Source organism: Lissotriton helveticus, chromosome 5_1, assembly GCF_964261635.1.
Source record: "Lissotriton helveticus chromosome 5_1, aLisHel1.1, whole genome shotgun sequence".
NCBI classification, from domain to species: Eukaryota; Metazoa; Chordata; class Amphibia; order Caudata; family Salamandridae; genus Lissotriton; species Lissotriton helveticus.
The window spans coordinates 441,375,102-441,389,445 of record NC_136065.1 but is presented as its reverse complement, the minus strand read 5'-3'; the positions used below and the strand labels follow the sequence as shown (position 1 = coordinate 441,389,445).

Genomic DNA, 14,344 nt, shown 5'->3' with positions numbered 1-14,344 from the left:
GGATGGCAAATATTGTGGGAATACCTTGCGTGGGGCCTATTAATGTGTTTATGCCAGTTGTAACTGACTGCAATTTGATGTACACTCATTTTTGCATCGTGTGCTAGGTTTACATAGGTGGATCCATACCTTCTCAGTGCATCAGTTCGTTTCTTGGAGGAAAACACCTAGAATGTGTTCTTCTTTTCCTCTGGGGGTGAGGGGGATCAGCATTGTTACATTGTTTTACTGACTCTGAACAGATCCTTTCTGCTAGATGTTTTTGCAAGTGGCACTTGTAGTTCTATCTTTCGAATACGGTATATGCAGGCTTCGTTGGAAAAGATTGGGTATAGTAAGATGTTCAGGCCCACTAATACACCATTATCATCCTACAAGATGAAAAGTGGCTATGTTAGAAAGTGAGATAGCCCATTTGGATTCAACAAAGCCACATTTTTACTTAATGTTTGCAGAAAATAAGGAGTTAGGTCCCGGGACACAGGGTCAGCTGGACCATAGAATAATTTATACAAAGAGAAATGCTGGCCCTGCGATTTTTGATAGCTATATTTTGAGCAACAAACCAAATCCTTGTTATGATTTGTATGGTCGAATTTATTTAAACCATTTACTTTTTCATATAAATCTCATTAAGTTAAAGCATTGATTGCATGAGAAAAACACTACGTACATACAATTTATACAAAAACATTTGACAAAGAATTTTAACAAAAATACATATGACAAAATGACATCCAATCATTAAGTGTACATGAATATACAAATACGGTCATACGAGAAGCATCAGTCGTTATGTAGTATTAAGCAATGAAGCTATTTGCAGTAAGGAAAAGAAAACAAAATGAATTGTAACAAATACAAATTTTCAATTGTCTGATAAATAAACTTGAATTCTTTCTGCTATTGCCAATTCCTTTCTGCTATTGCCGACGCGTTTCGAACTCGCTCTGGCATTTGGCAAGTTCTCATCAGGGCTTTCTCGTATTATTCTTCTGAAAATTATGTACAAAGAAAATGAGTGAGATTTTGCAATCCTCATTTTCGTCCCCTATATACATTGCCCCCTACCAAGACTTTCTAGAAAACGTGTACCTTTATTTTCAAGTTGGCAGCGGGTTTTCAATTTTCAAGAGATCCTATTCAATCAATGTAGATTCGGTTCTAGAAAATTACAACGAACCAAATTACAATATAATAATGGTCAGGACAGCCTGCGCCTAGATGGCCAGAGGACAATCTTGGAAAATTACCTTCAAACCAGTAGTCTGCACTTCTGTTTGGTAAATATTTGAAACAGCCGTGCGTGGGACAAAAATCAGCTCCCACCCGCCAGCCGGCGGTGGACACGTCTTATTGCACCTACAAGGAGAGTTTAAAGTCACTCAACTATTCCAATCGGTTTTACAAACAGCATTTTTACTTAAAGCATGTCCTAGCCTGGAGGGGTATTTCAGCACAGTCTCTCCTGTGAAAGACTGCAAACATGTTATAGGTTTTACATGGTCTCAAAAATGTTGAAGACAAAGTTGTGGTGAAAGCCTGTATTTTATCACCCTTGCAATCCATTTTCTCTCCAATCTTGGATGGACTTTTGTCTTTTTCGCTAAGCTCCACAAGGCCTCTAGGAAGAAATACATGACATGGATTATGTTGTCACTAGGCCATCATAACTGTGGACTGGCAATTGAGAATTTATAAATGCGCTATATCCCATTGATTAGCTTCAGCGTCTCTAAATATGCGATGGTAACCTGAAGATCAGAGCAATTCTGGGTGAATGCAAGGGGTAGGAAGTTTTACTTGATTAAAGAGCTGATGTTTTATGTTTATATGACTTACTATTTAATTTGTTAATGCTATACTTATAATGTAACTCATCAGTGTTTATGTATCAAACATATAACTGTATTGTAGACGTTAAATAATATTTAATATTTCTGTTTATTTTTCCTAAACCAAAATAACCTATTGTGACCAAGTACAGAAGGTTTCAAGTAGTAACATATTTTCTGTGCTGAGTATGGTTAATAAAGAGGTGTTGGGGTGAATGAATTAAAATTGCCTTATGAGGTACTGAATGGTAATATCAAGTAGATCATTGCAGGTGGCAGACAAATTAAAATTTACTGCAAATGTGGTCCAAACAAATGTTAATGAGCCAGAAGGTCCTTTCAGTAGAAGCAGCTTTTTGCTAATAGTACTGTAAATCCTGTGTTAAAATATGTGAGGACGAGGGGAGGAGCTTTGCGCGCATCCATGATGGCCGCGTGAGCACAGGGCTCCCGAGGACCCTCGCTGCCTCCCGCATTTATCCTGTCCAATATCCTGATCTGATGGAAGATCATTGAAGACACAACCCGACTGATGTACTAGCAGGTTTTTCGATCGAAATCGGACGCAGGGTCCCCGAGCTTTGCCGTCTTGAACTTTGCGGCCTTCTCCATGGACCAGCCTGGACCTTGAGTGGTGGCAGTGCCCGGGTCGTAATTCAACAACAACGGCTCGAGGAGGTCGGCCCTCGGCCTCACTTCACTTTCGGTTTCGTTTCTCCGGCGCACTGCCTCATATATGCAGTGTGTCTGTTGATCGGACTGATGCCAACTCATTGAGTTTCGAGCAGACGACTGTTTGGCTGTGGTCTCCACTTGGTTCAACTTGGTCTCCTGTGTTCCCGTGTGTGACTTATATGGAGCCATTTGGACCAGATCCCAAGCCTCCCTCCGGGGCACCCGACTCTCCATGACGGGCAAGCCTGAGGGTGAGAAACGGAAGGTTAAGACCACCATCCGGGGAGGTTCTACCCAGACGAACGTCATGGATCGCTATACGCTTTCTAAAGGATCCCCCGGTGGCGCACCTAAGACCCGGGAGGAGGTTGTCGACGATCCTGCTGTGTTGGCGGGCTTAACACTACAAGACGTGATGGGCGCCATTGCTGGGATACAGTCCTCCATTGGCCAACAATATGAAGCCCTGGCTCTGAAGTTGGACGAGGTGGCTATCGATGTCAACCTCATTCGCACTGACTTAGCCAAGACGAATGAGAAAGTGAAGTCATTAGACCTGAAGACATCCAGCCTCACCACGGACGTGTCCGACTTGCAAACAGAAGTGCGCAACTTAAGATCTGCCAATGACTTTTTTGCTTGTCGCTTGGAGGATTTTGAAGGCCGTGCGCGGCGCAATAACGTGCGTATTATTGGGGTCCCGGAAGAATCTAGTCCACTCGCCATTGATCTTCGAGTGGAGGACCTCATTCTAAATCATCTGGCTCCAAAGGGCCTAAGCAAATTTTTTGCCATCGAACGTGCGCACAGAGTGCCAGGGGGACAAGCGAAGCCTGGTTTCCCCCCCCCCCCCCCATCCTATTATTGCACGGATCTTCAATTTTAGAGATCGCGACGCCATTTTGCAGGCGGCACGGACAAGCGGCCCTACGCAGTTCGAAAACGCTGCTGTGAATTTTTATCCAGACTTTTCTCAATCGGTCCAGAAACAACGTATGGGATTTCAATGTGTGAAAAGGCCACTAAGAGACATGGAACTAAAATATGCTATGTTATTCCCGGCCCGACTACGTGTTGAGTATGACAATCGAACATTTTTCTTTGTCAGGACTGAGGAAGTGAGTGGTTGGACACTTTGCCGACATGTCGCACTGGCCGAGAACATGCTGGTGGTGCGGAAGGGGGACTGATGGACTAAGAATGACTATGGTGACTGTGTCCGGAACCATTTTCAGCGTGAACAGCCGGAGTTTCACTGACTTTCTTTGATCATTCCATTCGTATCCTCGGAGGTAGCGGGGATGGCGGGACCCTTTCCTCCTCTGGGGTTTTCTTTGTGTAGATTAGTTCATGTTTGTACTTGCTAGGGCGACAGGCACACTGCAAATTGGGGTGGCTTTTGAGTCGGTGCAGGGGTGCAGGGTGGGGGGAAGTTGTGTTGGGAATCTTGGGGGGAGGGAGGGACAAGTTCAGGGATTGTTTGTTTTTTCTTTTTCAAGGCAAGGTACTTTCATTATCATTGACGTTTGTGTGATGCTCGTTTTGCGATGGGAGCTCATTTTGGATTTGGATGGGGTAGAGGGTTGAAGGTATTATGCTGGAATGTGAATGGGTTGGGTGATCGCATAAAGAGAGGGGTGGTTATGCAGCTGTTGCGGCGCCTTTTGCCTGATGTCGTACTGTTACAAGAGACGCATTTGATAAGGAACACTTGTCATGCTCTTAATAGGAGGGGTTATTGTCTGGCTGCCCATTCGGGATTTACGTCTAGTTCTAGAGGAGTGGGTATTTTGCTTAAGGTTTCCCTCCCCCTCGAAGTTGATGATGTGATCCTCGATGCCAGGGGTCGATATGTTGCACTAGTCGGGCGGTGGGAGGGAAAGCCAATCTCGTTGGTGTCAGTTTATGTCCCCCCGGGCTTGCAATCCACGACATTTACGGACCTGGGGCGGATGGTTCTGGGTCTCCCCGAGGGTGTTTTGATACTGGGTGGTGATTTTAACTCCGTCATTTCTGGCAGGATCGATCGCTATCCCCCCCGAGATCTTCCTTCTGCACAATCCTGGTTGGGTGACTTCCTGGAAACCCTGGGCCTCATAGACTGTTGGAGACTAATGCACCCAGAGCAAACACAGTTTACTTTCCACTCGGGAGCTCATGGCAGTCTTTCTCGATTAGATTACATCCTGATACCGGCGACACTGTCCCCCCTTAATTGGAGAGGTTAGACACCTGGCCCGGGGCATATCGGACCATTCCCCTATTTGGTTTCATTTTAATCTTAGCATCGGGGCCGAAGGCAGGGTGGCTCCGATTAACCCATGGTATCTTCTCAACCCCAAGACGCGCACTGAATTGATTAAATCATTTGATTTGTATTTTGCTGAAAAGGTTGGTTCTGTATCATCACCTGTCTCGTTGTGGGAAGCTTTAAGACTGTGATCAGGGGACAGGCATTGTCTTTGGTGGGGTGTGCTAAGAAATGTAAGAACGAGGCAGTTGTTCAGCTCGAAACTGAAATCATAGACCTGGAGACTGCATTGGAGCGGGGGGTATCTCGAGAAGCTTTACATGTCCTCCGCCTTAAACAACTAGAATATAAAACTTTGGTTACTGATGCGGCAAAGACGATGAGTAGGGAACAGCAGGGACGGCTCTATGACGTGGGTGATAAAGCAGGAAAATTGATTGCCTGGCTGGACAGAAGGGTGAGAGCGAATCGAGTGGTTCCGGTGATTGTAACGTGTGATGGTGTGAGTGTAACTGATCCAGTTGACATTGTTGAATGCTTTGCTGATTATTTTCGAGAGGTATATACTTCGGTGTCCGACAGGCCTGAAGGGGATTCGCACTTGTTGATCGGGACATAGCGCTCCCATGTTTGTCCGACTCGGAGCGTGATTGCCTGGATGCCACGCCCTTGGTGGATGAAGTGGCTCTCGCGCTGCGCTCCCTTCGCTCTGGCAAGGCTCTGGGTCCCAATGGCCTTCCTGTGGAACTGTATAAGTTACGCCCTGATACTTTAGCTCCCCATCTACGTGCTATGTTTTTGGCTGCGCGAGACAATGGCTCCCTCCCTAGAGATCAGCGTCTTGCGACCATTGTGGTGATCCATTAGGAGGGTAAACCACGGGATCGTTGCTCGTCTTATAGACCCATTTTGCTCTTAAATGCGGAGCCCAAGATCCTCGCCAAGTTGCTTGCTAATCGTTTGATTACGGTTATCGGCGACTTGATTCATCCGGATCAATCCGGTTTTATCCCGCACCGTAACACGGCACTAAATTTACGACGTCTGCATGGTGTTCTCGCGAGGGCCCCGACGCTGCGTGAACCGGCCATCTTGGCGTCCTTGGACGCCACGATGGCCTTTGATACAATCGAGTGGTCTTATCTCTGGGCGGTACTCGCCAAGTTTGGTTTTGGCGCCGGTTTTAACGGTTGGGTCAAACTCCTGTATGAAACACCAATAGCCCAGGTGGTGGTTAATGGCCGTGTCTCCGTGCCTTTTACTCTAGGTAGGGGCAACCGACAGGGCTGTCCGTTGTCCCCGCTCCTTTTTGCTTTGGCGTTGGAGCCTCTTGCTGCTTGGCTGCGGTGGGAACCCTCGCTGAAGGGTATACGCTGGACGTCGGAATTTGAGGATCGCATTTCCTTATATGCGGATGATATTTTATTGTACCTTACCTCTCCCCAAAAATCGCTTAATGTGTTGTTTGACGTACTCACCTCCTATGGGAAGAACTCGGGCCTCATCATTAATTGGTCGAAATCCTACATTTATGTACTCGCGGCTGATGTCCCTCGTTTACCACTAGGCTGTCCCATCCGGCTGTCGCAATCTGGCTTTAAGTACCTAGGTGTGTTTATCTCTATGGATCCGGCGGTTCGCTACGAACGTAATTTGCTTCCCCCACTTCAGCAGCTACGCTCCGAAGTAGCGCGTTGGCGTAAATTACCGTTGTCTCCACTAGGGCGTGCGGCCCTTTTTAAGATGATGTCCCTACCTCGGTTCCTATATGCCCTCCAGAATAGTCCTGATGTCATCCCGTCGACGTATTTTCGGGCAATAGAATCGTTACAGAGGCAACTAATATGGGACGGACGTTCGCGTATAGCTCTTCCGAAATTGACACTCCCCTGGTATGATGGCGGTATAGCGCTCCCGGATATTCGTAGGTATTATTGGGCTTCCCACCTTGCGGCTATCAACCACGGGATGTATGGCCCGGCGTTGAACCCAGCATTTGAAATGGACAAATGGCTGCTCCCGGGGGGTGATTACTATAGGGCACTTTATTCGGGACCCTCCCGTTCACAACTCACGGGACTTAACGCTATAACTGTGCGAGTATGGCATAGCGCAACGGCGGCTATGGGCTGGAGTGATAAATTAAGGGTGCCACACCGCTCTATGCCTCTGCGAAGTTGGGTAGCCTCTGGAGGACGAAGGGATTTGATAAGTGGGACGTGATCGGTATAAGTAAAGTGCGTGATCTCTGGGTTAAAGGAAAGGTTAAGGCCTTCTCTGAACTGAAAACAGAGTATAAGCTGAGTGACAGGGAGAGATTTTGTTACATCCAGGTGCGTCATGCTCTGAATTCTGTATTGCCAGTGGGTAGTGCTGTTCCGGATTCCTCCCCCCTCGAAGATCGTATACTAGACGGCTATGTGCCGGATAGCTCTATCAACAAAAAAAAAAAAAATATGTGAGGACTTCGCATCATATTGATTGTGGAGAACTTAAGATTAATGTAGTATATTCTTTTTGTGATTCACTTTGAATGATTTAGAAGGGATAATAGAGAAATATATGTAGCATATAGCTACCAATCTGATGAACTCAAACAAAGCTCCCAGGACAAGGTGCAACCCAATTGAATAATACTATGCTAAGTAACAAAAGGAGCAGGAAGGACAAATAAGAAAGGCAATAACCGGTTTGAGCAAGGCATCCACCCTGATTGTAATGGGGAGATGTCTGAAACAGAGCAAGAAATCACTGGAGTCAGCAACAATAGCAGTGCCAACAGACCAGTTGCTCAGGTAACAACTCAATATGGAAACAGATCCAAATAAGCAGCTGAGTTTATTTTATGGGGTGGTGAAGGAAGGAAGTTAGTTAACAGTTTTAAAGGAAGGAGAAATAAAAATAAACAAGAGCACTCATCTGGTATGGGGAGTTGTAAGTAAGTTGATTGTAGATGCCAGAAAAGACACTGAGTTACATATATTACAGAACTTTGTTTCTCAAAAGCTAAACTGGCAATAGGGCTGCTTAATATGGAGGCCCGTAGTTTTTAATCCTTGAGTAGGGGAATTACAATATGAATCAGCTAATTGTGAACGTAACGTAGGTAGTTGTGCAAGAAATAATCTGTGATATGCTTGCAGGAATCACTAGCCCTTGGGGGCACACTGGAAAAAGTGAGTAGTAAGGAAACAACTATATAATTAATGTTATGGATCATCCCATAGCAGCAGATAAATATCTGCAGGGCGGAGAAAAAGCAGTCTTAAACAAGAGGGTATTTCCCCTCAATAAGGTAGACGAAGTAAACAACCATACGTTTTTAGAAGGGAGCATCGAGAAAATGGGTGTTTTTCATTCGGGCAGAGAAGACCACATGCTGTCAAAACTAAGCTTGATCACGACTGGCATAATCCAGAATTGAGGAAGCACTTGGATTAATTTCATTACATAGCTTGACATCTGCTGCTTACAAGAATCCTGGCTTTTGTTTTCACTGTACTACAATGTTTTGGGTACCTATTGCACCACTGAAGATTAAGAGCCCTAATGACGACCGTTAGGTGCTCAGTATCACGGTTAACATGCAGCAGCACAGTGGATATTATAGAAACGTATAATAGTCCGCAGTATACCAAAGATCTGAATTGAAAGTAGGATAGGAGTAACTAGTATCTGCTAAATGTTTATCACTGAAACTTTGATTAGGGTAGAGGTCTCCCCATTATGAGAAGGTTTAGTGTGCTATATATGAAGCATCTGATGCACCTATGTACCCTGCAGTTTTATGTGTTGATCCTAATTCCACGATTACACCTTGGGACCTATAAAATGATAAACTTAAAGTAGAGTATGAGGTTTGGGGTATCCTCAAAATTAGTCTGAACAAATGAGGTTACAAGACAGGGATAGAAAATAATAGAAATACTAAATCCTAGGTGTATTCATTAGGGCTTGCAAATAAGAGTATGTCCTTTAGCTTACTGGTTTAGCACTCTTACAATGGTGGAAATAGAAGTAGCTTGATTGACAACTGTAAAATACTATAAATGTTGAGGATTGATATCTAGTACATTATTTGGCTGTAGTATGATCTGAGAGCAGCCATGATTATTACAATGCATATAAGGTACTCCAGCCATGTTGCAGGTGTTAAGAGTGTTATTCTGAAGTGAGGCCTTTCATGAGATCTTGTTAAGTGGTAAAGGAGGCTAAGTATGCTTTAATACTAGAGATAATAGGTATTGTTTCTGCACTTGAAACTTTACTATAATCTTAAAGAATAGATAGCATCAAGATGCTAATTATTTAAAATGAGATGGGTTGGAAAGTGCAGGCTTTAGTTATGCTAACCAAGACCCCATTGTGATAAAAGAAATATTGTATCAATGCTTCCATAGGGAATGTAGGGTACATAAAGGGCAAGTGTTAATCCAATTCAAGTCCTATAGAAACAGAAAGACATATGTGGTGAGACTTAGGAAAGCAAATTGGGAATATAAAGCGTTGATTGCTAGAAAAAGCTAATATATCACCAGTGGTTGTGATAAGACCTATTAGATAGAGCAAGAGCAAAGTTATGGAGCTGCAAACAAAGTTATAGCGCACAATTTAGCTGATCACTCCTCTACCATAGAATGTTGCATTCTGTATCTGGCTGGATATCCTACTGTTCTGTAGAGTTGCTTTGGACTTGGGAGAAACTATTTTTATTTTATTATGCCTAAGAATGCAGAGGACCTTTTCTCTAAAACAGATTAAAGAAACCATATTTGTTAAAAAACAAAAAATCTCATTGAGCGATTGCTAGGCAAACCCTAAGTCTCGTCTTGGTGTTTCTGCCTCTAGCGATAGCCCTTCACAGGTCTTGGGCTCGCTAAAGGACAGACTCCATATCCTCACCTGACATTATCGGTGCCTTATGTGGAAGGATATTCTAAGGTAATGTGGGGAAGAGGAAGAAAAAGAGCAACTACATTCGATTTACTATGGTGTAGTGTCTGGTTCCATTACCTGTGGCATAGTAAAAAAAGACCTGCACCATTACTTAAATACACCTTCCTTTGATCACAGGAAAGCAATTATCTCATAATGTCTTTGTACCCGCTAGAATATTTAAAAAAAATAAAATAAAAAAGCATATTATGCACTCTACATCTATTTCACCCCAGGCCATAATTATACTTTCTGAGGTCACTTTTGATAGAGGCCTCTATAACATACAATAAGTGGACTGTCGGATGCGAAGGTCCCACCATGAAGCACTCCACACCATGCTTGTCAAGAAACTGCTATTCTTACTGATTAATTTGATATTACGAGTCAACTATGGTATATCTAGAGTTTCACTATGAGTAGAAATCAACAACTATCAAGTTTATTATTGAATTTATTCCTCATTGGCATGGTGGACATAATTAATCTAGTATGGGAGCCCTCCTGAAAAAAAGCAGTAATCCCCTTCTTAAGGCTCCACATTACACATCACTCCACAAAACAGGTTTGTAGTGAGTGAGTATGTTACTGTGTTTGGGTGAGTGGTAACTGCTTCCTTAATAAAGCATTGGGAGACTTCAGTGTTAATTTACTTCTCATGGTAATCCATTCATTCTGCATGCGCAGCACTGGGCTGTGAAGTTCTCACTCCAAGTTGTGGCTGTGATCGCTTCCCCTATTGGTAATTTCACTAATCCTAAAGGCTAGTGAACTCACTAAATATTTTTCTGGTGTTCGGGTTTTTCAGTTAGCGCATATGCATAGCTCACTCATACTCTCTGGATGGCTACATTTTTGTGTTTTTATCATATATTCCAAAAATTTATCAAAACTGGAAGTTGCACAGAATTGCATCGTTGCATAGAAGAGAGCTACTATGTTCCTTTCATGTTTTAGAGATTTCCTTTTAGCTATTTTGAGCTTTTCGTGTGTGGGTGGTTTCTTATGCAAAAAGATACTGTTACGACCCCTCTTTATCTTTGGCCGTCCCTTTGAACCATTCTGCTTCACATTTGGCATAATCCTTTTTGGAGCGTTTGGTGCAGATTGCCCAGGGGGCAGAAAATGATTAGGGAAGCAAAAACATCCTTTCATCTGGAGTGTTGTGGTACTGTTAAATGCACAGGAGCAATCCACCTTTGTAACCTATAAAATGTTGTTACTTAAATATTTGCTTACTGAGCACGTGTGTGCAGCTGTGATTAAGTAGTGTCTGTGCAATCTCTACGTTTGTGTTGACATTAAGCTCCCTTTGGTCAAACAATCTTGTTAAACAAATTTTCCTTGGAACTTGTTCGTCCGGACCTATGCCTCTTTTGTCTTAGTGGAAGTACCTATTGAGAAGATCAGATCAGATCAGGAGATAATAACCACACATACTTTTTTCACACCATATTTTATTTACATTTCCACAAACTTGAATATATACAGAAGGCTTTATCTTGTAGATTAACTGCCTGTGATTCAGTGTTTCCGTTCTTGAAGTGGAGTTAGGAAGTGCATTAAGGAGTACATGCTTGGTCAGCAAAATTGAACATAAGTTTGTTGAATCAATATAAACTTGCACAGATATTGCTTTGATAAAGTCACATCAACAGTAATCAGTACCATACAATTGATGACTATATTGAATTAATACATTATCTTTTTTCCCCCTTTAGAATGGGCTGAACGCACTTCATCTTGCTTCCAAAGAAGGCCATGTGGAAATCGTAACAGAATTGTTACAACGAGGTGCAGATGTGGATGCATCAACAAAAGTTAGTAAAATTATCCCATTACAGATTTACCTATAGTTATGTAGAAATGTAACTATCAAGTGAAGAAGGCAGTGCTTGGGTTTCCTAGGTCCAGGGATGAGTAGTTCATACAGTCCAAGTACTTGTTTTACATTCTATGACTTGTAGTCCTGTTCTTCCCATTGTAAAATCAGAACTACATGCCCACGGTGCAAAGCAAATACCTGTACTAGATGAGTATCTGATGCATGGACGTGGGAAATGTGAGAACTTTAAGAAGCAAACCCTCAGTATCAGTTGTTAAAATCAACAAGCTCAATGTTACTAAGGTTGTCAATTTTGGAGTGTAAAAGTCTGAATGTACCCAGAGGCAGCTACACTGTGACTGCATGTTGAACACATAAGTCTGCAATAGGCGCTTACTCTCTAGGCTATCTCTCTGCCTTTTTGTTGTTTGAAATTATGGTTGCTATATTTTGCAGGTTACTATACCCCATATAATGATCCAGATCTGCTGAAACTTATTTTAGTAACCTGTGGGTGCTATAAATAGAAATATGGCTGTCAGGGTTGCCAGGTCAAGGAAGTGCATCAACATCACCCTAGACTAGAAGAGTTTTGATTCAGTCTCTGCAGCGGAATCTCCCACCCAACATGGAAGGTGGGTAAGGCTGCTTGAATATTTTCCCTACTGTCTTCTGAATTTCAGCAGGGAACCACAATTGCATAGAAAAGAAATCGAATGCAAAGCAGCTAGAAAAAGGTAAAAGGCTCGCAGTCCTGTGTAGCCATGAAACCATTCTCTCAAATACATGTTTTTCACTTTAAATTTAATCATCTTCTTGGTCTCTGTTGCTGGCACAGTTATTTACAAAAATCACAAAGATGTGAAATCTACCACTTTGTAGACTTTAACTATCCCTAATTCCCTAATTATTAACAGAGATACTTCCAGGCACAGATATGCTTGGAAAAAGCAGAAATTAAAGACACTAAAGATCTTCTTTGACTAAACAGGGACTGATTTGATTTAATTTTTTTGTTCAGTAAATCTTAACTTTAACAATACTTTCCGGCGAATTAGACTTCACTAATTGGCATCCTTGTACCTTGTTGTTATGATTACTTTGGGAAGTAATTTTCTGTTGGCACTAATGCACTGATGCAGATTTAGTTTGACTCTTTTCAATTCTCTCCAAAAACATGAAAGTGTAGATTGGTCCTTTCTATTACTTCCTAAATTAAGAAAGGTTGGTTGAATTTAAGGGCAGCATCAGAAGTCTGAACTACTCTAATTAATCAAAGCGCCAGTGCTGCGTTACAGTGGGCTATTAAAATAATGATACTGCTGGTCATGGCATAGGTCCAGGACTTCAGCTACTCTAGACTGGTTATCCTAATGCAGGGTTCATTTAGATGTAGGTTTATGCCCATGAGAAATGAGATACCTTCCAGAACAGTTCACACTGTCAAAAACCCATCCTTTTTATTTCAACATCTGTTTATTAAGCCTCAGTTCGAGACACACATAAGAAAAGGGTCACATTGACACAGCGATAAGCCTACAACCCTCATGGGGCCGGCCGCGTGAAAGAACACATGGTGCGAAGTCTGCGTGAGTCGATATCTCCAGTCACATTTGACGGTCTGCACGTCAAAATCCATCAAGAGCCCATGAAGCCGTTCAAGAAGGGGGCCAAAAAGCACTGTCCGGCACTCCCCAGTGATACCCCGCCTTATATATCTTCCCGCGGAGCGGGCAGGTACAAACATATCAAACAAAAACAAAGAACCGGCCCACGGGGCCCAACTTTCAACCAGAGGCCTAGTAGAAGGCCGACAAAAGAGTAAAGCAGAGGTTAGAGGGAGAAGAAAGGAAGAGCAGAGGAAGAGCAGAGGAAGGTAGGGGGGACAACCCATCCTTTTTAAACATATATCTGAATCCTAAGCTTCAGGGAGAGGTTAGTCTAAAATGGAACATAAGTTAACCAATGACACAGTTTTCTTAATTGAAGTTTGTTGGATAACAACCTCACCCACCAGCGCCTTTCTAGCTTCTTCTTTTGATTAATGCTTCCTCCCTATTCAACCCGCCATCATCAAATTATAAGTCCAATCATTCCTTGCCATCTTGTCACTACTTTGTGGATGAGGTGCTTTAATTAGTGGTCTTGGTTTGATGAGACAATCACATAGCTAAATGCCCACAATGCTGTTATTTTCAACATTTCTTACAAAGTTCAGTTTATACACAAGGATTTACATACTGTGAATTTAGATAGAAATTGCTATAAGTGTTTTATGCTACAATAGGAAATGCAGCATCTTGGGTACCTACCTAAAACTCAAAAATTCCTGCACTTATACATAGCAAATGTTCTGCTTCTTGTGGTTCGTAAGATCTTTTCTTATGCCTCATCCACAGTACTCGGAGAGCCATTGCAAGTCATCCTGAAGGCACTGGTTCGAAAGTGCACGACATGTGATGCTTCAAATTACCGAGTTGCTGTACTTTTTAATGTCTTCTGTTCATTTCTCACCAAGTGTCCTCTGTTATTGGAGCTAAGAAGAAGGGAATCCAATCTTTTGGTCAAGTTAACGGACCTGGTGGTAATCCTAGTTGCTGCATTTTCTTTATGTTGGTGGCAAGTAGTGAATTTATTGTCTTATCAACTATTCCCGAGGATCAGTTCAGCGTTAGATATTGGTTGACTTTTAAATGTATATTTCTTACAGGGAAATATAATTCACAACTAATTAGACCAGGGCCTTTTGTATAAGAAACACAAGGGAAAAAAGGAAAAACTTCTAAAGAATACAAGTTGTATATCGTTTGTTCATTTAGAATC

At 42.6% G+C, this 14,344-nt stretch overlaps 1 protein-coding gene across 27 annotated transcripts in view; it reads left to right on the top strand.

Annotated features, from left to right (window-relative positions):
* ANK3 (ankyrin 3) overlaps positions 1–14,344 on the top strand; it is a 1,924,186-nt gene that overhangs the window by 1,143,925 nt on the left and 765,917 nt on the right. For all 27 annotated transcript variants that reach the window (XM_078642672.1, XM_078642674.1, XM_078642664.1 and 24 more), the window contains one exon: positions 11,418–11,516. In XM_078642672.1, the coding sequence (XP_078498798.1) occupies positions 11,418–11,516 (99 nt within the window). The remainder of the gene's footprint in view (positions 1–11,417; positions 11,517–14,344) is intronic.